Here is a 26,881-nt window from a genome sequence, read left to right as displayed (position 1 = left end):
TTCTGATACAAATTCCAACAAAATGATCCCTAATACTGCACATCCTGCACATATGTCACTAACCATTCCCGGTCTTGCTCTGGAAATCTAGTTCTACAGATACAACCAGCCCCTTGAGGGCAACAATAATCAGTGGTGGCAGGTGTTTCTTTGTTTGGGGGGGGCAGCAAACAAGCAGCCTTCCCCCCGCGGCCCTTCAAATCCATCCACCACCCTCGCTGTTTGCCAATCCAGGTTCACTGGCACTTACCCTTGTAACGGTCAGGGGTTAACGCCGTTTACGATATTCCATTCCACCAACCCACGACAGCTTATCGACACTCCACAATCCAGCAGACGAACACGGCCCATATAGATTCCCCAGAAACGAGACACACAGCTCTGTTCTCTGGTTCAAAACGGATAGCCTTTAATGGGAAACTCAGGCTTCTTATATAGAGTTTAGGAACCACAATGAACAATGACCCAACTCCACCCACAACATGACACAAGGAGCTCAATACACATCTTTTAGGAGACAGCCATTCTGACTCCGAGATAAGCTCTTCTCACCTGCTATACAATACACATTTATCATCAATAGAAATTCACACAATACAGTGTCAATTAGCATAACACAATGAAAGGTCTTTAGAAGCCAGACTAAGGTTAGTTCACATGACAGTAGCAGACTTAATTACCCCCTTAACGGTCTGTGTTCCCACATGAATGAGTCACTCTTCTATTGACCTGTTGGGTTCGGAATCAACAACCTGTAATATTTCAAGATATCCTGGAATACATTGTGAATTATCATTATCATTGTCCCATCTCCTGTAATCCAAGATATCATTTCTCAGTCATCCTATGCCCCTAGTGGACATAGGATGACTTTAGACACAAGAGTCATCGGTGATGCTGAAACAGGAGTACCCCACACCCTGCAAGAGCCTCTGGGTCCCACGGGCCCTCCCGTTACAACCCTTATGTAGGCGGCGGGCACATCAAGCAGTGGTGGGGATCGGGCATCGGCAGGCACATCAGGCAGCGGCTCCTGTGTCTTCTCCTCCCCGCTTCCGCCGTGCATCACTTCCCCTCCTCATAGGTGTCAAATAGGATCATCTTTCCAACCATTCGGTTGATTGGTATCAGACCCGCTTCCTGATTGGCCGGGAGTGGAATCGGTATTGCAACAGCGACTATTCATTCGCTGTTGCAACACAACTGGGTGGGCTCCAGAAGCAATACTCTGCTCCCCGAGCCCACCCTATTTTGAAGATTATTGGAGTCTCTGGCTCTAATCTGGTGCTTAAAAAAACACACACCCCCACCATAGGAATTCATGCACCCGATATCCTGAAAGGGGTCATGCGCATGGCTAGGGAGGGCAGCGGCGGTGGATAGGGAAGGCAGCACCCATACGCCCACAATGAGCGGGCCGCCCCTGAGCAATACAGCCCATGATGAAATTGAGTGTGACACCCCTGTATTAGATGATCTCACACTGCAGATATACAGCTATGAGGCCACAGAACACGAATGCCTAGGCACAGGTCACCTATTTTTGTATTAGGAGTCAAAGACAAAGGTTACATTTTTTTTTAGGCCACAATTAACATTTCTAGATGTTACCTATAAGAAAGCAAATCTTCACTTTTTAGGTTTGCATCCACTTTACCTGTACATTTATGTGATTTCAGGAATGGCAGAGTTCTCAGTTAAAAGGATGTTTTTTCCTTGAAGACACGGGAATCGTTAGCCATCACTATAAGCTGCAACTTCCTCTGAAAACTACAGTCTATTTGACAATTAAACCCTTAAATCTCAGCAGGGTTGAAGGTAAGTGTAATGGATAGCATATTGACGGTTAGTGATTTTTTTTCAGTGCTGGATTTGCTTCCCAGTAAAAAACAAATATCTGCATTGAGTTTGCATGTTCGTCCGATGGCTGCCTGTGTGGATTTCCTTACAGTGGTTGTAAAACCCTCACATACACTCAGGGAAGTGACTGGCCTCGGGTGATACACAAAAATCCTCCTACATAAGTTATACCTGTTTATCGACGACCATCTTTCCCCTACAGTCATTAACCGCTTCCATACAGGGCACTTATACACCTTCCCGCCCAGACCAATTTTTAGCTTTCAGCACTGTTGCACTTTGAATGACAATTGCGCGGTCATGCTACACTGTACCCAAACTAAATTTTTATAATTTTGTACCCACAAATAGAGCTTTCTTTTGGTGGTATTTGATCACCTCTGTGATTTTAATTTTCTGCAAATGAAAAAAAAAATGACCGAAAATTTAGAAATTTTTTTTTTTTGTTTCTGTTATAAAACATTGTAAATAAGTACGTTTTCTCCTTCACTGACGGGCACTGATGGGCACCGATGAGGTGGCACTGATGTGGTGGCATTGATGGGCACTAATATGCGGCACGGATAGGCGGCATGGATGGGCTTGGATAGGCGGCACGGCTGGGCACGGACAGGTGGCAAGGATGGGCACGGATAGGCGGCACGGATGGGCACTGATAGGCGGCATGGATGGGCACTGATAGGTGGCACGGATAGGCATAGATGGGCACTATCGTATGTGTTGTACTAATGGATGCCAATCAGTGCCAAACAATGCCTGCCAATCAGTGATGCCCATTGTGGGCACTGATTGGCATCCATTGCGGCACTAATTGGCATCCATTTTTTGTGTCCTTCTCATCCCTGGTGGTCTAGGGTGGCAAACTTACCGGCTTTTCCTATTTACATTGTGATCAGCCGTGATTGGACACGGCTGATCACGTGGTAAAGAGTATCCGTGAGAGACTCTTTACCTTGATCGGTGTTGCGGGGTGTCAGACTGACACCCTGCAACAACGATCGCCGCGATGCGCGCCCCCGGGGGCGCGCAGCGGCTAAGAATCCTGAGGACGTCATATGACATCCAGTCAGGATTCTACAACCACTTTGCCGACGTCAATTTGTCATTGGCGGGCGGCAAGTGGTTAAAAGTGCAGAATTTACACAGGATCTCTCTGCTCTGACAAGCAGGGGTCGGAGAGCTGAAGTTACATCAGTGAGGAGAGGTCTGAGAGCTGATTGGAGGGCAGGGATTAGGGATGAGCCGAACAACCCCCCCCCCCCCGTTCGGTTCGCACCAGAACCTTCGAACGGACCGAACGTTCGCGCAAACATTTAGAACCCCATTGAAGTCTATGGGACTCGAACGTTCGAATTCAAAAGTGCTAATTTTAAAGCCTAAAATGCAAATTATTGTCGTAAAACGGGTTTGAGAACCCGGGTCTTGTCCCAGGGAACATGTATCAATGTAAAAAAAAGTTTTAAAAACGGTTGTTTTTTCTGGAGCAGTGATTTTAATGATGCTTAAAGTGAAAAAAACTGGTTGCCGACCAACTGCCGTTGTTTTACGGCGGCAGGTTGGCTCCCCTGCGCGAGAGCCCGTAGCTCTACGTCGGCTCTCTCGCAGGCCACTAGGGGCGCGTGCGCGCCACCCGCTCTCCCCCGACTCCCGTGCACGTGCCCGGTGGGCGCAATCGCCGCCGGGCACACGCGATCGCTCGTTACAGAGCTCCCAGTCCTGTCAGGGAGAGAAATGCTGATCTTCTGTTCATACAATGTATGAACAGAAGATCAGTCATTTCCCCATGTCGGTCCACCCCCCCTACAGTTAGAACACACCCAGGGAACATACTTAACCCCTTCCCCGCCCCCTAGTGTTAACCCCTTCACTGCCAGTGACATTTTTATAGTAATCCAATGCATTTTTATAGCACTGATCGCTATAAAAATGCCAATGGTCCCAAAAATGTGTCCGCCATAATGTCGCAGTACCGTAAAAAAATCGCTGATCGCCACCATTACTAGTAAAAAAAATAAATAATAAAAATACCCCCCCTATTTTGTAAACGCTATAACTTTTGCGCAAGCCAATTAAACGCTTATTGTGATTTTTTTGTTTTTTTTACGAAAAATAGGTAGAAGAATACGTATCGGCCTAAACTGAGGAAAAAAAACTTTTTTTATATATTTTTGGGGGATATTTATTATAGCAAAAAGGAAAAAATATTGAATTTTTTTTTCAAAATTGTCGCTCTATTTTTGTTTATAGCGCAAAAACTAAAAACCGCAGAGGTGATCAAATACCACCAAAAGAAAGCTCTATTTGTGGGGAAAAAAGGACGCCAATTTTGTTTGTGAGACACATCGCACGACCGCGCAATTGTCAGTTAAAGCGACGCAGTGCCGAATCGCAAAAAGTGCTCTGGTCTTTGACCAGCAATATGGTCCGGGGGTTAAGTGGTTAAATATCGTACCTGCTGGGTGTCTATAGTATGCCTGTGAAGTGGCACGTGTTTAGAACTGTCCCTGCATAAAATGAGATTACTATAAGAAAAAAGTAATTTAAAACTGCTTGCGGCTTTAATGTAATGTCTGGTCCCTGCAATATGGATGAAAATCATTGAGAAAAATGGCACAGACACAGACAGTACACACACACACATAGCTTTAGGTGCACACTGCAGAGGACACAGACAGTACACCACATGAAAGTACTTGCAGCAATATCCTCTGCCTGTAGTATTGACATGAGCAGATCCCTAACTCTAGGAGTAAATATGAGAAACACCAGCTTTACGTTGGGTGCACAATGTGCAGAGGACACAGACAGTACACACACCGCGCAGGTTTAGGTGCACAATGTGCAGAGGCCACGGAAAGTACACACAACATGTAGCTTTAGGTGCACAATGTGCAGAGGCCACGGAAAGTACACACAACATGTAGCTTTAGGTGCACAATGTGCAGAGGCCACGGAAAGTACACACAACATGTAGCTTTAGGTGCACAATGTGCAGAGGACACGGAAAGTACACACCGCGTAGCTTTAGGTGCACACTGCAGAGGACACGGACAGTACACACCACGTAGCTTTAGGTGCACAATGTGCAGAGGACACGGAAAGTACACACACCACATAGCTTTAGGTGCACAATGTGCAGAGGACACGGACAGTACACACCACATAGCTTTAGGTGCACACTGCAGAGGACACAGACAGTACACACACCGCGCAGGTTTAGGTGCACAATGTGCAGAGGCCACGGAAAGTACACACAACATGTAGCTTTAGGTGCACAATGTGCAGAGGCCACGGAAAGTACACACAACATGTAGCTTTAGGTGCACAATGTGCAGAGGCCACGGAAAGTACACACAACATGTAGCTTTAGGTGCACAATGTGCAGAGGACACGGAAAGTACACACCGCGTAGCTTTAGGTGCACACTGCAGAGGACACGGACAGTACACACCACGTAGCTTTAGATGCACAATGTGCAGAGGACACGGAAAGTACACACACCACATAGCTTTAGGTGCACAATGTGCAGAGGACACGGACAGTACACACCACATAGCTTTAGGTGCACACTGCAGAGGACACAGACAGCACACACACCACATAGCTTTAGGTGCACACTGCAGAGGACACAGACAGTACACCACGTGAAAGTACTTGCAGCAATATCCTCTGCCTGTAGTACTAATATGAGCAGATCCCTAACTCTAGGAATAAATATGAGAAACGCCAGCTTTACGTTGGGTGCACAATGTGCAGAGGACACAGACAGTACACACACCGCGCAGCTTTAGGTGCACACTGTACAGAGGATACAGACAGTACACCACATGAGAATACTGGAGCTAGCACAATCACATGCCTGCCTGTCAGTAAATTAGGAAGAGCGGATCTAGCTAAACTCAATACAGTGTATAAATCTATATACAACACCTGGGATGCATATATATCCTCTACACACTGTAACTCTAACTGACTAGCCTGCCTGCTCTATCTACCTGCAATAAATGACACTCTCTCTGTCTTAACCACCACAACACACTACACAAGGCCGACTTGCAGGCGGCCTTTTATAGTGTGGGGCGTGTACTAAACCCCCTGAGCCATAATTGGCCGTAGCGACCTTGGCTTTGGCCAATTATGGCGCTCCGTTTTTTGCAAGCTGTGATTGGCCAAGCATGCGGGTCATAGTGCATGCTTGGCCAATCCTCAGCCAGCAATGCACTGCAATGCTGCAGTGAATTATGGGCCGTGACACGCCACTTGAATTTGGCACGAACGGCCCAAAACTTTCGTAATTCGACGAACGTACAAAGTTCGAGTCGAACATGAAGCTCATCCCTAGCAGGGACACACCCCCTTCACACAGCACACAGGAACAGAGCTGAGGCTGTCAATCAGCTGGAGGTTCCTCCCCTGTCACCATTTTTCTCTTGGTGTCAGAAAACTTGTCGAGGCAGCAAACAGAAATGACACTTAGGCAGCGTACACACGATCAGAACGGTCCGATTCTAAAATTTTGGACCGAAGGATAACTGACCGATGGGGCCCACACACACACAAGAAAATTATTTGACATTTGCCATTCGAAAATGACCTTTTTTTTTTTTTAGGAAAACCTTTCCCATGGATGTCAGTAGACACAGCTCTGTATATATTGAAGGAAAGCGATGGAAAAGGAGATCCTCAGCTCATCTCTTTCACAGAAGTGCGGAATAAAGAGGTGAGTGCTTGCATCCCTGACCAAGGTCAGGTCCTTGGTCAGGGATGATCTCAGGCATGTTTGGATCCTAGACTGAACCCACCAAAGCATGCCCACCAGGAAGCGGTCACTGTATTGGGCAAATCATAAGCGGCCGAGGCATTCCCCACACCGCAGCTGCATGTATACGTGCCCATTGTAAATATGAGGCTGTGGGGGCAAGGAATGAGCCAGCCGCAGAGGATTATAAAACAACTCTCGCTAAGGTGCTAAATAAATTTAAAATACATTTTTTACACATACAAAACTGCAGGCGCTGTGGAAAGATGCTACATCCTTAATGGAGGTGGAGAAAATATATGAAACAGCGCTAGCAGCACATATTCTATACAATTCATAGTATTTGGCAGCATATATTATTCTATACAATTTGTGATATTGGTGCCATATACCGTATATACTCGAGTATAAGCCGACCCGAATATAAGCCGAGGCACCTAATTTTACCACAAAAAAATGGGAAAACTTATTGACTTGAGTATAAGCCTAGAGTGTCCATCTGCATGCCTCACTGTGCCCATGCCTCACTGTGTCCATGTCTAGACTAACGTTTAACATGGGAGTCTATGGAAGGGGTGCCCGGCTTTGAAAAATCGGTGCTCCCCAGCCGTAGGTATCCCAGACAACAAACTTTGCACACTTGTAAAGAAGAAATGGATCTACAAGTTCCGGGTCTAGAGAACCAATGACCGTCCGGTACTGGGTCCCCAAAGTCACTGAAGAAATTACTGTTTAACATGGGAGTCTATGGAAGGGGTACCTGGCTTTGAAAAATCGGTGCTCCCCAGCGGTAGGTCCCCCAGGCAACAAACTTTGCACACTTGTAGAAGAGTGGGGCTACATGTGTGCCAAGTTTGGGGTCCAGGGGACCTATGACCGGCCAGTACCGGGTCCCCAAAGTCTGGAAGATCAGGCACAAAAAGGTGACTTGAGTATAAGCCGAGAGACATTTTCAGCACAAAAAAATGTGCTGAAAAACTCGGCTTATACTCGAGTATATACAGTAAATCAAAGTGTTGGTGACATACAAAATACAACAAAAATGATATACATATACACACAAATTTGTAAAGTGCTTGGTGCTTGTATAATAAAAAGTGCAACGGTGCTCCAAATTTGCAAGGTGTGAGGTGCCACGCAACCCCTTTGGTGACCCCACTCACCAGAAACAGTGGACCCTCAGCTTTGCACTCTGGGGTCAAAAAGGCTGTGATCTAATGATTTGGGGTATACAGGATGCTTGCTCAAAAAGATTCTTCCAAGAGGGTTTCTTATAGAGAGGATACGCTACACTCAATAGATGGGGAGACAAAGAAAAGGCTCATAGTGAAATACCGCTGGGGTACGATATAAAGCGCAATCTTGGCACCACTTACAAGATATCTGGCTAAAACAGGCATTAGTAAGAACATCTGAGTCCGCCGCTGTATAGCGTGTGTTCCACGGAGGTGGAAATTTCGTCAATGGTTAACGTGAACCTGAAGTGCGTCAAAGTGCGTTAGTGGGGTGTAAACTATATAAGCGCTGTTCACATGTAGCCACACACAGCGGTTACCTGCCTATCAGCCTGTCATTAGTTTAAAGAATAATAGCTAGATTCACAGAGTTACACCGGCGTATCAGTAGATACGCCGTCGTAACTCGGAATCTGCGCCGTCGTAAGTTTAAGTGTATTCTCAAACTGAGATGCACTTAAACCTAGCTAAGATACGACAGCCTGCGCCGTCGTATCTTGGCTGTCTAGTTCCGCCGGCCGCTAGGGGCGTGAACGCTGATTTACGCCTAGAATGCATAAATCAGCGAGATACGCCGATTCACGAACGTACGCTTGCCCGTCGCAGTAAAGATACGCCGTTTACGTATGGCGTTTTCCGGCGTAAAGTTAGTTGAACAAATAGCTGGCCTAGTCAATGTTAAGTATGGCCGTCGTTCCCGCGTCGAAATTTGAAAATTTTACGTTGTTTGCGTAAGTCGTCCGTGAATGGGGCTGGACGTAATTTACGTTCACGTCGAAACCAATACGTCCTTGCGGCGTACTTTGGAGCAATGCACACTGGGATATGTCCACGGACGGCGCATGCGCCGTTTGTAAAAAAAACGTCAATCACGTCGGGTCACGAGTCATTTACGTAAAACACGCCCCCCTCATCCTCATTTGAATTAGGTGTGCTTACGGCGGCCCATTCACGCTATGCCGCCGTAACTTAGGAGGCAAGTGCTTTGTGAATACAGCACTTGCCTCTCTGACTTACGGCGGCGTAGCGTGTATGCGATACGCTACGCCGCCTCAAAAGTAAGCCAGTCTATCTGAATCTGGCTATAAGTTCACCTTTGGGAAGATGTTACATGTTCCACCCGTTTTTAGGATGGAACATGTAACATGTTCCCAATGCTGCAGCTGCTGCCCTATCCTGCGGAGTCTCTGTGACCGCAGTATTGGGAGAAGTTCCCTGTACTAGATAGCAGTTCTTGAAATCGGAGTTCTGTGAATAAATGAACTACAAATACCGACATCTTTTGCGGATGTCGACTTGTAGTTCTCAATGAACTACCACAGCTCTGTGGAACGCTGTGGTAGTTGTTTTTTTCTGACGATATTCTTGGCAACAATCTCTTGCCACACTGATGAGGCTGCACTGGTTGCGACTGTACTGATGGGCACTGATAAGGCACCGGGAATAATGGGCACCGATAAGCACTGATGAGGCGGCACTGATGGTTGGCACTGATGGGCACTAGTAGGTGACACTGATGGGCAGCACTGATGACACTGATAGTCCGCACTGATTGGTGACACTGATGGGCATTGATTGGCAGCACTGCTGGGCATTAATAGGTGGCACGGTGATCACAGAGCATGGCGTGCACAACCTGCAGGGATGCGCAGACATCGCTTGCTCGGGAGTACATCCATGGACTCCTTACCGTTGTGGCAAGTAACTCTCTTAAGTCCTGGCTAGTGACTTTGAGGCCTGCATTCTACATTCACATCAGTTCCTGCCCTCAAGGAGCTTACAAGTAGGCACTTGTAAGCCGACCTAACTCTGAATCTAAGCCGACCTATGTTTAAGTGTATTCTCTTAACAGAGATACACTTAAACATATCTAAGATAGGACGGCACAAGCCGTCCTATCTTAGATTGCAATGTTTTGGCTGACCGCTAGGTGGCGCTTCCATTGCGGCGTAGATTATGTAAATGAGCTTTTACGACGATTCCCGAATGAACGCGAGCCCGGCGCAGTCGATTAACGTAACGTTTGCGTAAGGCCTTAGGCGGCCTAAAGTTAGAGCTATGCTCTAGTGGCCTAGCCAATGTTAAGTATGGCCGCCGTTCCCGCCGCGAGGTTCGAATGTTTTGCGTCGTTTGCGCAAGTCGTCCGCGAATCGGGAGTTGCGTCGTTTACGTCCGCGTCGAAATCAATAGGCCCGTACGGCGTACTTAGCCGCAATGCGCCCTGGGAAATGTAGGCGCCCGGCGCATGCGCAGTGTGAAAAAACGTCAAAAAACGTGAGGTCAAGCTTCATTTCCATACAACACGCCCCCCTCCAACCAATTTGAATTAGGCGCCCTTACGCCCGCTCGTTTTAGGCTACGCCGCCGAAAATTAGCAGGTAAGTATATTTAGAATCACTACTAGCCTAACTAATTTATGGCGGTGTAGCCTAAACAAGCTAGGCTAGGCCGAACCCTAAAGTTAGTCCAAGCTACCTGAATCTACCTATTGGTACCACTTTTAATGTATAGAGAGGAAAAGGTGGAGCCTAAAGAGGAAGGGGTGTGGTTTACAGATGACAGGGCGGGTCTTAAACATACACGGGTGTGGCCTTGGCAGGAAGGGGGGGGGGGGTCATTTTTAAATTAAGAGGTGCACAAGTTGTTTAATCAGGCCTAGGGCAGCACAAAACCTAAATACACTACTGTCTACAAGGACTGCAGGAAGCTGATACCAAATCATATTCAGATACTTGCATTGCTTGCACTTAAAGTAGAATTATAGGCAAAACTTTTTTTGGGGGGGAGGGGGGTTTTGCCATCTGTGTCGCATTGCGGAGATACCCTTATCTTCCTGTCTCAAAACCAAACAGAACGTGAGCGGAATTCTTTGGGGACTCCCAGGTCATTAGAACAAGTGTCTCCATTGGAAGATTTCTCCTCTATTATATTTCTGGGGACAACACAAAATTTGGGATTATCTATTACTTTCAATGATATTGGTAAACAGGACAAATAGAGAGGGGAATCTCCAAAAAAGAGGCATAGACTGCAATAAAAACAGACAGGGGTTCCAATCCCTCTCCACTTTATCCAAAACTACAAAAAGAAATTTTTGCCTTTTAGTTGTACTTTAGATGAAATACATTTATTGATTACAGAGCTACAGTGCCTTGAAAAGTATTCGTACCCCTTGAAATTTTCCACATTTTGTCATGTTACAACCAAAACATAAATGTTTTTTTGGGGGATTTTATGTGATGGACCAACACAAAGTGGCACATAATTGTGAAGTGAAAGTAAAATGATAAATGTTTTTTTTTTTACAAATAATTACCGTATTTATCAGCCTATTGCGCGCACCGGCGTATAGCGCGCACCACTGATCTGGACGTGAAATTCCTGAATTTTTTTATTTTATTACTTACAGTTTTGGTGTCTTGCCCGGCGTCCATCGGCGGCCTTGTCCGGTCCGGCGTCCGTCTGCGGCCTTCGTGGTGTCCTCCCCGCTTGTCCCGCGCTGTCTCTGAGCCGCTTCCCGCGCTGTTTGAACGCCGCCGCCGACATATACCGAGCGCAGTACACTCGGGCGCGCTCGGCCACTCTCGGCTTCTCTCGCATAACCGCGAGGGGAGCCGAGCATGGCCGAGTGTACTGCGCTCGGTATATGTCGGCGGCGGATTCAAACACAGCGCGGGAAGCGAGTATCGGCGTATATCGCGCACCCACGATTTTGCCCTGATTTTAAGGGCAAAAAAGTGCGCGGTATACGCCAATAAATACGGTATGTGAAAAGTGTGGGGGGTACATTTGTATGGCGCCCCCCGGAGTCTATACTTTGTAGAGCCCCCTTTCTCTACAATTACAGCTGCAAGTCATTTTGGGGATGTCTCTACCAGCTTTCCCCATCTAGAGAGGGACATTTCTGCCCATTTCCCAGGGGGGAAAAAAGGGGGCTGAATACAAATGCACGCCACACTTTTCACATATTTATTTGTAAAAAAATTTGAAAACCATTTATCATTTTCCTTCCACTTCACAATTATGTGACGCTTTGTGTTGATCTATCACATAAAATCCCAATAAAATACATTTACTTTTTTGGTTGTAACATCACAAAATTGGGAAAATGCCAAGGGGTATGAATACTTTTTCAAGGCACTGTACATTCATTTGTGTCTTTTTTTTTAATTTTTTTTATCTTCCTTGAGTTCAGCTTCAAAAAATGTGACCAGTGTAGGTCTGTGGTGGCCAGTTTATCTGATATGTCATTCTCTGTCGGCAGGCCTTTGTCTGGAAGGGTGAGCTCGGAGTCGGCTCTTACACACTTATACCGTTCACAACAGGCTGCAAATTGACTAAAAAGAAAAAACAAATTGTGAAAGAGGCCAAATTGGTTTACAGAAATGACAAGGAAGATTTAGTTCTCACTCCGGAGTTCAGGTAAGTCTTTGTGAAACTTTTTAGGTTTTGTATGTGTAGGGCCGATCCTAGGGTCACAGACGCCTGGGTGCAGAAAAATTGATGGCGCCCCCCACATGGGCGTGGTCATCTTACTAACTCCTCCCCTTTACAAATGTTTCTATGGCTATGACTCAAACACAGAGATGCTCCCTGTAACGGTCACCACCGTTTACGATATTCCCATTCCATCGCCCTACGACAGCTTATCCGACAGTCCGACAATCCAGCAGACACGATCCATATGGATTTCCTCAGAGAGACGAGACATACGCTCTGTTCTCTGGTTTCAAAATGTATGAATGAACTTTAATGGTTCCTTAGCTTTCTTATATACAGTACAAATATGTTACAGTAATCAAAGGAACTCTCCACCCACACATCACACAATGGGCCTTCAATCACATTCTTTTAGATAATGACATTCAGAGAAGTTAATTATTCCCCAGATGTCCGGACTCCGATACTAAGTGATTCACCTGCATAATACACATTTCTATGTCAGACGTTTTGGCACCGATTTAACATGACCTAATTACTACAGCTGAGAAGTCAGACGTTATGACTCTCACCTGCTATTCCTATCACATAGTATCATCAATAGACTTTTCACACAACCACATTCCTTTACTAAACATAATTCACATGCTAATTCCCTACCCCTAAAAGGAGACATCTGACCTTCCAGACTTAATCAGTACAATAGACACAACACAGTATTAGCATCACACAATGGACAATGGAATGTCTTTCAGGAGCCTATTGACCTGTTGAGTTCAGAACAACTTGTAATATTTCAAGATCTCCTGCAATACATGAATTATCAGTAATGTCCCATCTCATGTAATTTATAATTAATATTTCTCAGTCACCCTATGCCCATATCTTTTAACAATAAAGAAAATGAATACACTAATGGGACCTAGAGGGGGGGGGTCCCTTTAATGCACACAGAGAGGGCTTCTGTTAGAGAGTCTGTTAGAAAGACCCCCAGACATACTACAGACATGATACTGGTTACTAGGAGGGTGGCACTCGGAGAGCATTTCTGGGAGTGCACAGGATGATTGGCAGCAGCTCCGGCCAACCCAGAAGCCTCTCATCACACCGCCTATGGGAGAAGAGCTGACACAAGCAGAGGGGGAGGGGCAGACAGGAGACTGCTCCACGCGCACCAGACAGAATAATTAGTGGAGCCTAGTGCCGGAACGTGTTCCGGGACTATGCTCCGCTGCGGTACCCAGCCCGAATTCCGGGGACATCGGGAGGTATGCGCTCTTGTCAGTTGCCAGCAGGGTGAGCAATCGGGATGGGGAACCACAGCACCCGCTATATGGGCTCCGCCTATGGACACAGACAAGGAGGAGGGAGGGGGAGCACTCTGAAGTTTCGGCGCCCCCACCTCTGCGGCGCCTGGGTGTGGAGCACCCCGCGCACCCTGCCTAGGATCGGCCCTGTGTGATCACCGTTCACAGCACTGGAAAACTTTCTGCCCAATGCTGCAGATTTCCATTGTTTCCAGGTGCTCCTTCATATTGAACCACGGACTGAACAAATTATCCTCCCATCTGACAAATATTCCAATATCATGAGGGAAATTCAAATCATTGTAAAATTTATATCAACACATATGCCTCATTCACACAGGCAGATTAAAGTGGTTGTAAACCCTTACAGACCACTTTGACCTACAGGTAAACCTAGATTAAAGGTACAATTTATTTTCCCTAAATATCTTCCTTTACCTTAGTGCAGTCCTCCTTCACTTACCTCATCCTTCCATTTTGCTTTTAAATGTCCTTATTTCTTCTGAGAAATCCTCACTTCCTGTTCTTCTGTCTGTAACTCCACACAGTAATGCAAGGCTTTCTCCCTGGTGTGGAGTGTCGTGCTCGCCCCCTCCCTTGGACTACAGGAGAGTCAGGGCGCCCACTAACACACAGCTCCTTTCTCTAGAGAGAAAGCGTCCTTTACAACCCCTTTAGGACTTACCCGTAGGTCCAAGAAATATCTCCTTAACCCACACAGTTAAGGAGATATTTCCAAGAAAGACGGCATGCGCGGTAGACAGCGGCGCGCAGGCGCACTGAGCGTGCTGCTACTAACGGCATAATGCCGTTAGAGGCGGCTCCCGCGAGCATGCGTGGGAGTGACATCATCGCTGCTCCGGCCAGTCACAACGCTGGAGCAGCAATACCCGGAAGTCACTCCGGGTATCATGGCGGCGACGGAGGTGGTGTCCGAGGACCGCTGTGGGGGCTTCGATCTCAGGTAAGTAATTCATAATGATCTAGCATGCTATGCATACTAGCTCATTAGGCTTTTGTCTTGCATTATTTTTTTTTTAAAAGAGAGCGTTTACTTCCTCTTTAAGCAAACGTCTGTGCAAAGGGCCATATGTGCCCACACAGGATGCATAGGCAGTCTCATTTATGTCTATTGGCACACAGCCCCAGCTCCCATTTTGACACCTGTGTGGGCGTTGATGCATGCAGATGCATGTCCCCGAACTCACACTGTCTGAATTCAGGGACCTACACGCTCCCGCACATACAGTATCTCACTCAGGTAAGCTGAATGCATCAAGGGTAAAAAACCTTAAGGCTTTACAACCACTTTAAGAGTTTATAAATATATACCTTCAAAGGGATGTGCTTACAACAAGACCTTTTGATGCCAAAAGGTAAATGCAGTTTGTATTAATTGTGTACTCACATTAATCACGTCTGCCTCCAGTGAAGTGCAACATTCAAGCCGCTCGGCGTCACAATGAAGACCTTACAACATTTAAGCCGCCCGGCGCCGACCTGGCCTGAATGTTGCACTTCACTGGAGGCAGACGTGATTTATGTGAGTACTCGATTACTTGAAATTTCATTTACCTTTTGGCATCGAGCATCATAGGGGCTTGTTGCAAGTACATCCTTTTGGTAGTATACACAGTATCTCATAAAAGTAAGTACACCCCTCACATTTTTGTAAATATTCTATTCTATCTTTTCATGTGACAACACGGAAGAAGTGACACTTTGCTACAATGTTGTGTAGTGAGTGTACAGCTTGTATAACGGTGTAAATTTGCTGTCCCCTCAAAATAACTCAACACACAGCCATTAATGTCTAAACCGCTGGCAACAAAAGTGAGTACACCCCGAAGTGAAAATGTCCAAATTGGGCCCAATTAGCCAATTTCCCTCCCCGGTGTCATGTGACTCATTAGTGTTACAAGGTCTCAGGTGTGAATGGGGAGCAGGTGTGGTAAATTTGGTGTTATCGTTCTCACTCTCTCATACTGGTCACTGGAAGTTCAACACGGCACCCCATGGCAAAAAACTCTCTGAGGATCTTAAAAAAAAAGAATGGTTGCTCTACATAAAGATGGCCTAGGCTATAAGAAGATTGCCAAGACCCTGAAACTGAGCTGCAGCACGGTGGCCAAGACCATACAGGGTTTTAACAGGGCAGATTCCCCTCGGAACAGGCCTCGCCATGGTCAACCAAAGAAGTTGAGTGCCGTGCTCAGCGTCATATCCAGAGGTTGTCTTTGGGAAATAGACGTATGAGTGTTGCCAGCATGGTTGAAGGGGGTTGAAGGGGTGGGGTCAGCCTGTCAGTGCTCAGACCATACGCCGCAACCTGCATCAAATTGGTCTGCATGGCTGTTGTCCCAGAAATCAATCGGCAGTGCTGTCGAAGCGCCTCAGCAGCAGCACTTTGCGGGCGCTTTTAGCCCTTTATTCGGCGGCTAGCGGGGGTTAAAAGCTCCCCGCTAGTGGCCGAAAAGCGCCTCTAAAACGACGGTAAAGCGCCGCTAAAACTAGTGGCGCTTTACTGCTAACGCGGCCGCGCTTTCAGTGTGAAAGGGCTCTTAAAGCGGGACTCCAGTCAAGCTGCCCTGTCAACCGCATCCCCGAAGCACCCACCGCAGTATTTCTATTTTATACCCCAATACCTACTTTTTTCCTGCAATCATCTTTCTTGGCAATGACATCAATAGGACTCTCTCCTCTCCTTCCAGTGGTGATGGGGGATTCTTCCAGGACTGAGTGGCGCTTATGTAATGACTTGAAGTACTGTCAGTGCAGCCTGTGTAATGAAAAACTTTCCTACTGGGGCATGGAAACAATAGGTTGGGATCACAGGTCATTGTGCCCTAAAGAGAAGTGCCCGTGACTGATGAGCTGGAGTTCCACTTTAACCCTTTCATAACTAGAAGTCATTAATATCTACCCAGGTCATATTTAACAGCATCAGTATGACTTTGAAAAACACCTTAATAGGCTCCCACAGCACGACTTTCCTTAACTATTGCTGGGCTATATTACTGGTCCTTTCACTAGTCCATTCCTGCTGTCCTTATTAAACCGCTGTTTTTTGTTTTTGCAACCTGCAAGGCAATGTCATAATGTGCTAGTATGCATCGCATACTAGCACATGTGAAACTTACCTTAGAACAAAGCCCTCCAGCGACGCGCTGTCACCACTGAAGGCGCTTCCATCTTCACCCGGTTCACTATATTTACAGTACCTATAGGTAAGCTTTATCATAAGCTTGGGGGGACGGTAACTGCTAGGGGTTTTTTCACCTTAATGCATAGGATGCATTAAGGTGAAAAAACACGAGGGTTTACAACCCCTTTAATAAATTGCCTACCTTAATAATTTTTTTACAAAGACATAAGGCTTTTATTTGGCAACCTGTTATAATAAATACCCTGCTCTGTTTTTTTTTATATATATATATACATACACATTTTTGGCCAACAAACGACCAATAAAACCAATTTTTTTGGCTGGCACCCAATCCAACTTGCAATACACCCACCATGCCTAATAACCCACACTACAAGGAAGGATGTCGGCTCTCCCTAAATCTGGAGGTCACCATCAGGTCTTTGGAGGTCGGGATGTTGCTACATGCGTTTCCTCCACATCTCCTGCTAGTTTTTCATCATCACCCCACCAATCATCAGAGAGGCATCTCTAACGTGAGGAAGCAAAGCCTTCTTCTACCAATATGGCTGCCTTCATACAGAGATACAATGCAGAAAAATATATGGACAGTCAGTACTGAGAAAATGATCAGCTGCAGGGAGCCTCCAAGCAATACTGGTGACCAGAGGCGTCGCTACGGGGTGACTATTGAGGCTATAGCCCTGAGTCTCTAGGGCAGGGGTCGACACCCGGTCCACCACCGCTGAATGCAGTCACCCGGCCTGCGGACATTTTTGCCTCTTCGATGGAAAGCAGTGAGCGGCCAATATCACAGGGCTGGACGAGGGGGGGGGAGGACCGCAGGAGTTAACTTTTTCCATTAAACAGCAGGTGATTGGTTGCCAGGTAATCCTATCAACCAATCACCAGCCTGTTAATGTGAAAAGTTAACTTCAGTAGTTCCCGTCCCCATCCAGCCCTGTGATGCCGATCTGAGATGCTCTACTTGCTGTACACCTTTGTAAGGTAGAAGAGTTCTACCAACAGTGTGTGTTTGTGTGGTGGGGTGCAGGGGACAGAGGACACTACGGTGGGGTGCAGGGGACAGAGGACACTACGGTGGGGTGCAGGGGACAGAGGACACTACGGTGGGGTGCAGGGGACAGAGGACACTACGGTGGGGTGCAGGGGACAGAGGACACTACGGTGGGGTGCAGGGGACAGAGGACACTACGGTGGGGTGCAGGGGACTGAGGACACTACGGTGGGGTGCAGGGGACTGAGCACACTACGGTGGGGTGCAGGGGACAGAGGACACTACGGTGGGGTGCAGGGGACTGAGGACACTACGGTGGGGTGCAGGGGACTGAGGACACTACGGTGGGGTGCAGGGGACAGAGGACACTACGGTGGGGACTGAGGACACTATGGTGGGGTGCAGGGGACTGAGGACACTATGGTGGGGTGCAGGGGACTGAGGACACTACGGTGGGGTGCAGGGGACTGCGGACACTACGGTGGGGTGCAGGGGACTGAGGACACTACGGTGGGGTGCAGGGGACTGAGGACACTATGGTGGGGTGCAGGGGACTGAGGACACTATGGTGGGGTGCAGGGGACTGAGGACACTATGGTGGGGTGCAGGGGACTGAGGACACTATGGTGGGGTGCAGGGGACTGAGGACACTATGGTGGGGTGCAGGGGACTGAGGACACTATGGTGGGGTGCAGGGGACTGAGGACACTATGGTGGGGTGCAGGGGACTGAGGACACTACGGTGGGGTGCAGGGGACTGAGGACACTACGGTGGGGTGCAGGGGACAGAGGACACTACGGTGGGGACTGAGGACACTATGGTGGGGTGCAGGGGACTGAGGACACTATGGTGGGGTGCAGGGGACTGAGGACACTACGGTGGGGTGCAGGGGACTGAGGACACTATGGTGGGGTGCAGGGGACTGAGGACACTATGGTGGGGTGCAGGGGACTGAGGACACTATGGTGGGGTGCAGGGGACTGAGGACACTATGGTGGGGTGCAGGGGACTGAGGACACTATGGTGGGGTGCAGGGGACTGGGGACACTACGGTGGGGACAGAGGACACTACGGTGGGGACAGAGGACACTACGGTGGGGACAGAGGACACTACGGTGGGGTGCAGGGGACAGAGGACACTACGGTGGGGTGCAGGGGACTGGGGACACTACGGTGGGGTGCAGGGGACAGAGGACACTACGGTGGGGTGCAGGGGACAGAGGACACTACAGTGGGGACAGAGGACACTACGGTGGGGACAGAGGACACTACGGTGGGGTGCAGGGGACTGAGGACACTACGGTGGGGTGCAGGGGACAGAGGACACTACGGTGGGGTGCAGGGGACAGAGGACACTACAGTGGGGTGCAGGGGACTGAGGACACTACGGTGGGGTGCAGGGGACAGAGGACACTATGGTGGGGTGCAGGGGACTGAGGACACTACGGTGGGGTGCAGGGGACTGAGGACACTACGGTGGGGTGCAGGGGACAGAGGACACTACGGTGGGGACTGAGGACACTATGGTGGGGTGCAGGGGACTGAGGACACTATGGTGGGGTGCAGGGGACTGAGGACACTATGGTGGGGTGCAGGGGACTGAGGACACTATGGTGGGGTGCAGGGGACTGAGGACACTACGGTGGGGTGCAGGGGACTGAGGACACTATGGTGGGGTGCAGGGGACTGAGGACACTATGGTGGGGTGCAGGGGACTGAGGACACTATGGTGGGGTGCAGGGGACTGAGGACACTATGGTGGGGTGCAGGGGACTGAGGACACTATGGTGGGGTGCAGGGGACTGAGGACACTACGGTGGGGACAGAGGACACTACGGTGGGGACAGAGGACACTACGGTGGGGTGCAGGGGACAGAGGACACTACGGTGGGGTGCAGGGGACTGGGGACACTACGGTGGGGTGCAGGGGACAGAGGACACTACGGTGGGGTGCAGGGGACAGAGGACACTACAGTGGGGACAGAGGACACTACGGTGGGGACAGAGGACACTACGGTGGGGTGCAGGGGACTGAGGACACTACGGTGGGGTGCAGGGGACAGAGGACACTACGGTGGGGTGCAGGGGACAGAGGACACTACAGTGGGGTGCAGGGGACTGAGGACACTACGGTGGGGTGCAGGGGACAGAGGACACTACGGTGGGGTGCAGGGGACAGAGGACACTACGGTGGGGTGCAGGGGACAGAGGACACTACGGTGGGGTGCAGGGGACTGAGGACACTACGGTGGGGTGCAGGGGACAAAGGACATGTATACATGTGTATGCCTGCCCAACCGTATGACTTTCTTTACTTCCCTGCTATGGGCTCTAGCCTCGGATCTTTTGTAGACCTAGCAATGCCCCTGCTGGTGACTAGTCCTTTGCCCTCTGCCTGCCTTTTTTTGGGCACAGCTTCCACAGTACAGATCCTCTTAAACTTGATAACTCTGAAAATAAGGCACTCTGATGTTAGCGTCTGACGTTCGCACAGATAAAATTTAAAGGAAGTGCCACAGGCCGATCGTATAGCAAATGTATTTTAAAGTTATAAACCAAGAAGCTTGCTACACATTACAATATTCTTCCTCTTCCTTTTTCCAGATCTGCTTTGTCCGACATGTTTGACATCATTGATTTAGACGGCAATGGCTCTCTCAGCCTGGAGGAATATAATTTCTTCGAGATGCGAACCAGCGGTGAGAAATGCGACGACGACGCCTGGGAGGTTTGCAAAGGTGCGTCCGCGTTGCCTTCGGTGTTTGTGTTTTATTCACCTTGCCAAGAGTTGTCTCTTTTGTATTAATGGAGTCACTTAATACAGTTGTTTAACGGAAAAAAAAGTGTGTTATTGAGAGATAATCTAGAACAGATTTAAATACGTGGCACTATCTTCCCGGTAATACATGGTATATTACAGGCCGTAAAACGTCCACTAATTCTGAGCAAAACATTTGCATTTTTATGGTTTTCTATTAAGAATGCATTAGAATTGAATTACTTTTCTTTTAACCTTTCAGCAAGATGTTGGAGAAAAAAAGCTTTTGGCATAAAGGCCAGGCGCTTCCAACATTTATTACAATGTGACCTTAATATCACCCGCTATCATCGCGCCTTCTTCTTCGAACGGCAGAGGGGAAAACTTAACATCATTTACTTCACTATTCATCCAGCTTCTCATCATAGACTAGAAAATAACAAGATCAAAGAAGTCACAACAGACTTTTCTGATTGAAGATGTACAGGAGATACCCGGGCTAAGCAGTGCTGACCGGACATAATTCGTAGCCCAAAAGACAGTGGCCCAGATTCAATAAGCAATTGCGTCTGCGTAACCATAGTTATGCAGCGCAATTGCTTACTTGCGCCGGCGTCTCGAATGCTCCTGATTCAGGAACCTCGATACGCCGGCTGCAGCCTAAGATATGACTAGCATAAGGCTCTTATGCCAGTCATATCGTAGGCTGCATTCTTACGATGGCCGCTAGGGGGCGTTCCCGTAGTGGTCAGCGTATAGTATGCAAATTGAATACTAACGCCGATTCACAACCCTACGCGAGCCCTGCGTACGCAGTTTACGTCGTTTCCGTTCGTCGGGTTCCGCGTAAGGCTGCTCCTGCTATTAGCAGGGGCAGCCAATGCTACGTATACCCGTCGTTCCCGCGTCGCAAATTAAAAATGTAACGTCGTTTGCGTAAGTGAATCGTGAATGGCGCTGGACGCCATTTACGTTCACTTTGAAGCAAATGACGTCCTTGCGACGTCATTTGCCGCAATGCACGTCGGGAAAGTTGAGCATGCTCACTACGTTCGGCCTAATTTAAATGATCCACGCCCCCTATGGGATCATTTAAATTACGCGCGCTTACGCCGGGCATTTTTCAGGAGCGCCCACGCAAATTACGGAGCTACTGCTCCATGAATGAAGCGTAGCGCAGGAAATTTACAGAGGCGCAGTGTTAAAACGGTACACTGCGCCTCCGTAAGAAATGGGCAAGTCGTACCTGAATCTGGGCCAGTGTCGCTTATTCATTTTTAAAGGATTTATTTACCCAGGGCGGATATTTTAGGTCTTGGTAGATGATGGAGGATTGAATAACCTAACAGTTTGTTGTGGATCAGAGAGTTCAGATCTGTGTGGTCGCAGGGAGGAACTCTGTGATTTTGAGGTCTCAATGTTTGTAGGGATTTCAGAAATGTTGTCTCTGTGCTTGCAAGGATTTCAGGATTGAGGTCTCTTTCTTCCAAGAACTCTGGGCCAGATTTTTGTAGGAGCGCGTAATTTTGTGCGGGCGTAACGTATCTGATTTACGTTACGCCTCCGCAACTTAGACGGGCAAGTGCTGTATTCTCAAAGCACTTGCTCCGTAAGTTGTGGCGGCGTAGCGTAAATGGGCCGGCGTAAGCCCGCCTAATTCAAATGTGGGACAGGGGGGCGTGTTTTCTGGTAATGTACTGTGACCCGACGTGATTGACGTTTTTCACGAACGGCGCATGCACCGTCCGTGGAAATCTCCCAGTGTGCCTTGCTCCTAATACGCCGCAAGGACGTATTGGTTTTGACGTGAACGACGGCCATACTTAACATTGTTACGCCGCACTTGCGCCACCATAAAGCAGGGGTAACTATACGCCGGGAAAAGCCTAATGTAAACGGCGTAAATGTACTGCGTCGGCCGGGCGTACGTTCGTGAATTCGCGTATCTTGCTGATTTACATATTTTGGCGCGTAAATCAGCATACATGCCCCTAGCGGTCAGCGTAAAAATGCAGTTACGATCCGACGGCGTAAGAGACTTACGCCTGTTGGACTTAAGGGAAATCTATGCGTAAGTGATTCTAAAAATCAGGCGCATAGATACGACGGCGCGACTCAGAGATACGGCGGCGTATCTGGAGATGCGCCGTCGTATCTCCACTGAGAATCTGGCCCTCTGAGTTTAAGGTATCTTTGTATGCAGGGACTCTGGGATTGAGGTCTTTGTGCTTCCAGGAAATCCGGGTTTAAGGTCTCTATGTAGGCAGGGACCATGGACGTCCGCAGTTAGGGGCAAGGGGGGGTCAAGTGCCCCCCCTGGAAGGGCTGGTGCTACCTATAGGCAAGTGTGCATATGAATCGGGGGGCACCGTGCTGCCTGTGTCATGGCCGTCACATACACAACATTGAGTGTCAGGGAGTGATGGTGTTTGCAGCCCCTGAGCTGGGGGGAGGCAACGCGGCCAGTAGCTGGAAATACAAAGCTCCCACCCAGCTTGCCTAGCTCTCCTCCTCCTCCTCGGCTCGGACTGCCGGCTTTGTGTGCTCTGCCTAGACAAGTGTGAGAAGCTCAGCGCTTACTTCTAGATAGGGGCCCCCGAGAACACCCACCGCATGGGGCCCCAGCCTCATCTGAGCTGCTTGGCATGTGCAGCAGTTTTTAGAGCCTTCCACCTGTATTTTCTGGGGTTAATAATCCATTTATTTTCTCTAAGGTCACCTGAAGATGGCAATATAGAAATTTATTGGAGGGGAGTTCTCTATACTAATGATTGTGTGTGTATGGGGGGTGTAATAAGCGTGTATGGGGGTGTAATGTATCTGGGTGTACAAGGGTGTAATGTACTTTGTCCGCAGTCTCTAACCATCTCCTGTAGTATGTCTGCAGTCTCTGACGGTGATGACATTGCCGAAAAGGGCGGAGCATGGGCGACCCTAAAATTATGCCCCCCCCCAGAAAAAAATTCTGTGGAGGCCCATGGCAGGGACTCTGGGATTGTGGTCACTGTGCTTGCCAAGAAGCCGGGATTGAGGTCTCTGTGCTTGCCGGGACACTAGGATTGAGGTCTTTTCAGGAAATCCAGGTTTAATGTCTTTGTGCTTACAGAAACTCCAGGATGAGGTCTCTGTGCTTGTAGCTACGCTGCAGTTGAGGTCTCAATGGTTGCAGGAACCCTGGGTTTAAGGTTTATGTTCTTGCAGGGACTTCAGGACTGAGGTCTGTGTTCTTGCAGGGACCCTGGGTTTAAGAACTCTGTGCTTGCAGGGACTGCAGGATTGAGGTTTCTTTGCTTGAAAGGACTTCAGAATTTAAGTCTTCCGAGTTTCAAGGACCTCTCTGTGTTTGAAAGCACTCCAGGACTCCATGCTTCTAGGAAATCTGGGTTTAATACCTCTGTGTTTGCAGGGACTCTGGGATTGACTTCCCTGTGTTTGCAGGGACTCTGGGATTGACTTTCCTGTGTTTGCAGGGACTCTGGGATTGACTTCCCTGTGTTTGCAGGGACTCTGGGATTGACTTCCCTGTGTTTGCAGGGACTCTGGGATTGACTTCCCTGTGTTTGCAGGGACTCTGGGATTGACTTCCCTGTGTTTGCAGGGACTCTGGGATTGACTTGCCTGTGTTTGCAGGGACTCTGGGATTGACTTCCCTGTGCTTGCAGGGACTCTGGGATTGACTTCCCTGTGTTTGCAGGGACTCTGGGATTGACGTCCCTGTGTTTGCAGGGACTCTGGGATTTACGTCCCTGTGTTTGCAGGGACTCTGGGATTGACTTCCCTGTGTTTGCAGGGACTCTGGGATTGACTTCTTTGTGCTTGCAGGGACTCTGGGATTGACTTCCCTGTGTTTGCAGGGACTCTGGGATTGACTTCCCTGTGTTTGCAGGGACTCTGGGATTGACTTCCCTGTGTTTGCAGGGACTCTGGGATTGACTTCCCTGTGCTTGCAGGGACTCTGGGATTGACTTCTTTGTGCTTGCAGGGACTCTGGGATTGACTTCCCTGTGTTTGCAGGGACTCTGGGATTGACTTCCCTGTGTTTGCAGGGACTCTGGGATTGACTTCCCTGTGTTTGCAGGGACTCTGGGATTGACTTTCCTGTGTTTGCAGGGACTCTGGGATTGACTTCCCTGTGTTTGCAGGGACTCTGGGATTGACTTCCCTGTGTTTGCAGGGACTCTGGGATTGACTTCCCTGTGTTTGCAGGGACTCTGGGATTGACTTCCCTGTGTTTGCAGGGACTCTGGGATTGACTTTCCTGTGTTTGCAGGGACTCTGGGATTGACTTTCCTGTGTTTGCAGGGACTCTGGGATTGACTTCCCTGTGCTTGCAGGGACTCTGGGATTGACTTATTTGTGCTTGCAGGGACTTGCAGGGAGTTTTTTTTGCTTATAGGGGCTCCAGGACTGAGGTACCTGTGTTTGTAGAGACTTCAAAATTGAGGTCTTTGTGCTTGATGTGAGTCTGGGATTGAGGTCTCATTGCTTGCAAGGACACTGCGTTCGAGGTCTTTGTGCATGCAGGGACTTCAGGACTGATGCACCAATACCATTTTTTTTAAGACCGAGTACCGATACTTTTTCTCAAGTACTGGCCGATACCTATTTTTATTGTCATGTGACATTTTCTCTCCACAGGATCGGGCTCACATATGTGCGGTCCGTTTTTTTTTTTTGTCAGGCCTGTGATATTGCGGCTGACATATCGGATACTTTTGGGACCATTCACATTTATACAGCGAACAGTGCTATAAATATGCACTCATAACTGTATAAATGTGACTGGCAGGGAAGGAGTTAACACTAGGGGACGAGGAAGGGGTTAAATGTGTTCCCTGGGAGTGATTCTTACTGTGGGGGGAGGGGACTGACTGGGGAAGGTGACCGATGCTGTGTCCCTATGTACAAGGGACACAGATCCGTCTCCTCTCTCCCTGAAAGGACGTGAAGCTCTGTGTTTACACACAGAGATCCACGTCCTTGCTCTGTCACTGGCGATCGCGGGTATCTGGCGGACATCGTGGCCGCCAGGCACGCTCATCGGCATCACGTGACACGTCGGGCACAGTTTTTCCCTGCTGCGCACGCGGGGAATGTAAATAGCAGGACGTCCAGGCACGTCCATCCGGCAGTTGAGAGCCGCGCTGTGGACGTCTTTCGTCTATAGCGCGGCTCGCAAGTAAAGCATGTAAATAAAATCTGACCGTTGTAAGCATCCCTTTCAGGAAAAATAACAACCGACTTACTGGCAGGATCAACATGTAATATAATTATGTTACAGGAAACAATACAAATTAAAAAAAATTCCGGCTGCTGTAGGTTATAGTTGGTCTTTACCCCAGTTAATGTATTTTTATTTTCTTGTTTTTTTTTCTACAGAGAATTTCGAAACAAAGAAAAACGAGCTTACGAGGAAAGGTTTTGCGGATCTGAACCTTATGGAGGCAAATGACCGAGAAGGGGACCCGAGTGACCTCTGGGTGACGCTGCAGTCCATGGGTTACAACAAGGCCCTGGAACTGACAGAGGTAGAATGCTGTGTGTGGTTTAACCACTTCCATACCGGGGGGCACTTATACACCTTCCCGCCCAGACCAATTTTTAGCTTTCAGCGCTGTTGCACTTTAAATTACAATTACGCGGTCATGCTACACTGTACCCAAACTAAATTTTTATCATTTTGTACCCACAAATAGAGCTTTCTTTTGGTGGTATTTGATCACCTCTGGGATTTTTATTTTCTGCAAAAAAAAATAAAAAACTGACCGAAAATTTAGGAAAAATCTTTTTTTTGTTTCCGTTATAAAACATTGTAAATAAGTACGTTTTCTCCTTCACTAATGGGCACTGATGGTACTGCACTGACTGGCACTGATAAGGTGGCACTGATGGGCACTGATGAGGTGGCACTGATGTGGTGGCATTGATGATGGGCACCATTATGCGGCACTGATGGGCGGCATGGATGGGCACTGATGGGCGGCACGGATAGGTGGCACAGATGGGCAGGGATAGGTGGCACGGATGGGCAGGGATAGGTGGCACGGATGGGCAGGGATAGGCGGCACGGATGGGCAGGGATAGGCGGCACGGATGGGCAGGGATAGGCGGCACGGATGGGCAGGGATAGGTGGCACGGATGGGCACTGATAGGTGGCACGGATGGGCACTGATAGGCGGCATGGATGGGCACTGATAGGCGGCATGGATGGGCATAGATGGGCACTAACTAATGTGTTGTACTAATGGATGCCAATCAGTGCCAAACAATGCCTGCCAATCAGTGATGCCCATTGTGGGCACTGATTGGCATCCATTGTGGCACTAATTGGCATCCATTATGTGTCATCCCTGGTGG

General features: G+C 48.5%; 1 protein-coding gene across 1 annotated transcript in view; it reads left to right on the top strand.

Moving 5' to 3' along the window:
- EFCAB7 (EF-hand calcium binding domain 7) overlaps window positions 1–26,881 on the top strand; it is an 85,083-nt gene that overhangs the window by 49,160 nt on the left and 9,042 nt on the right. Inside the window, exons 8-12 of the mRNA XM_040360779.1 lie at window positions 1,680–1,818; window positions 6,471–6,580; window positions 12,119–12,276; window positions 20,370–20,503; window positions 25,903–26,051. Of these exons, the coding sequence (XP_040216713.1) occupies window positions 1,680–1,818; window positions 6,471–6,580; window positions 12,119–12,276; window positions 20,370–20,503; window positions 25,903–26,051 (690 nt within the window). The remainder of the gene's footprint in view (window positions 1–1,679; window positions 1,819–6,470; window positions 6,581–12,118; window positions 12,277–20,369; window positions 20,504–25,902; window positions 26,052–26,881) is intronic.

The sequence above is a fragment of the Rana temporaria genome, chromosome 7 (genome assembly GCF_905171775.1).
Source record: "Rana temporaria chromosome 7, aRanTem1.1, whole genome shotgun sequence".
In the NCBI taxonomy this organism is placed as follows: Eukaryota; Metazoa; Chordata; class Amphibia; order Anura; family Ranidae; genus Rana; species Rana temporaria.
Note: the sequence above shows the minus strand (reverse complement) of the source record. Positions and strands in the feature narration are given on the sequence as shown.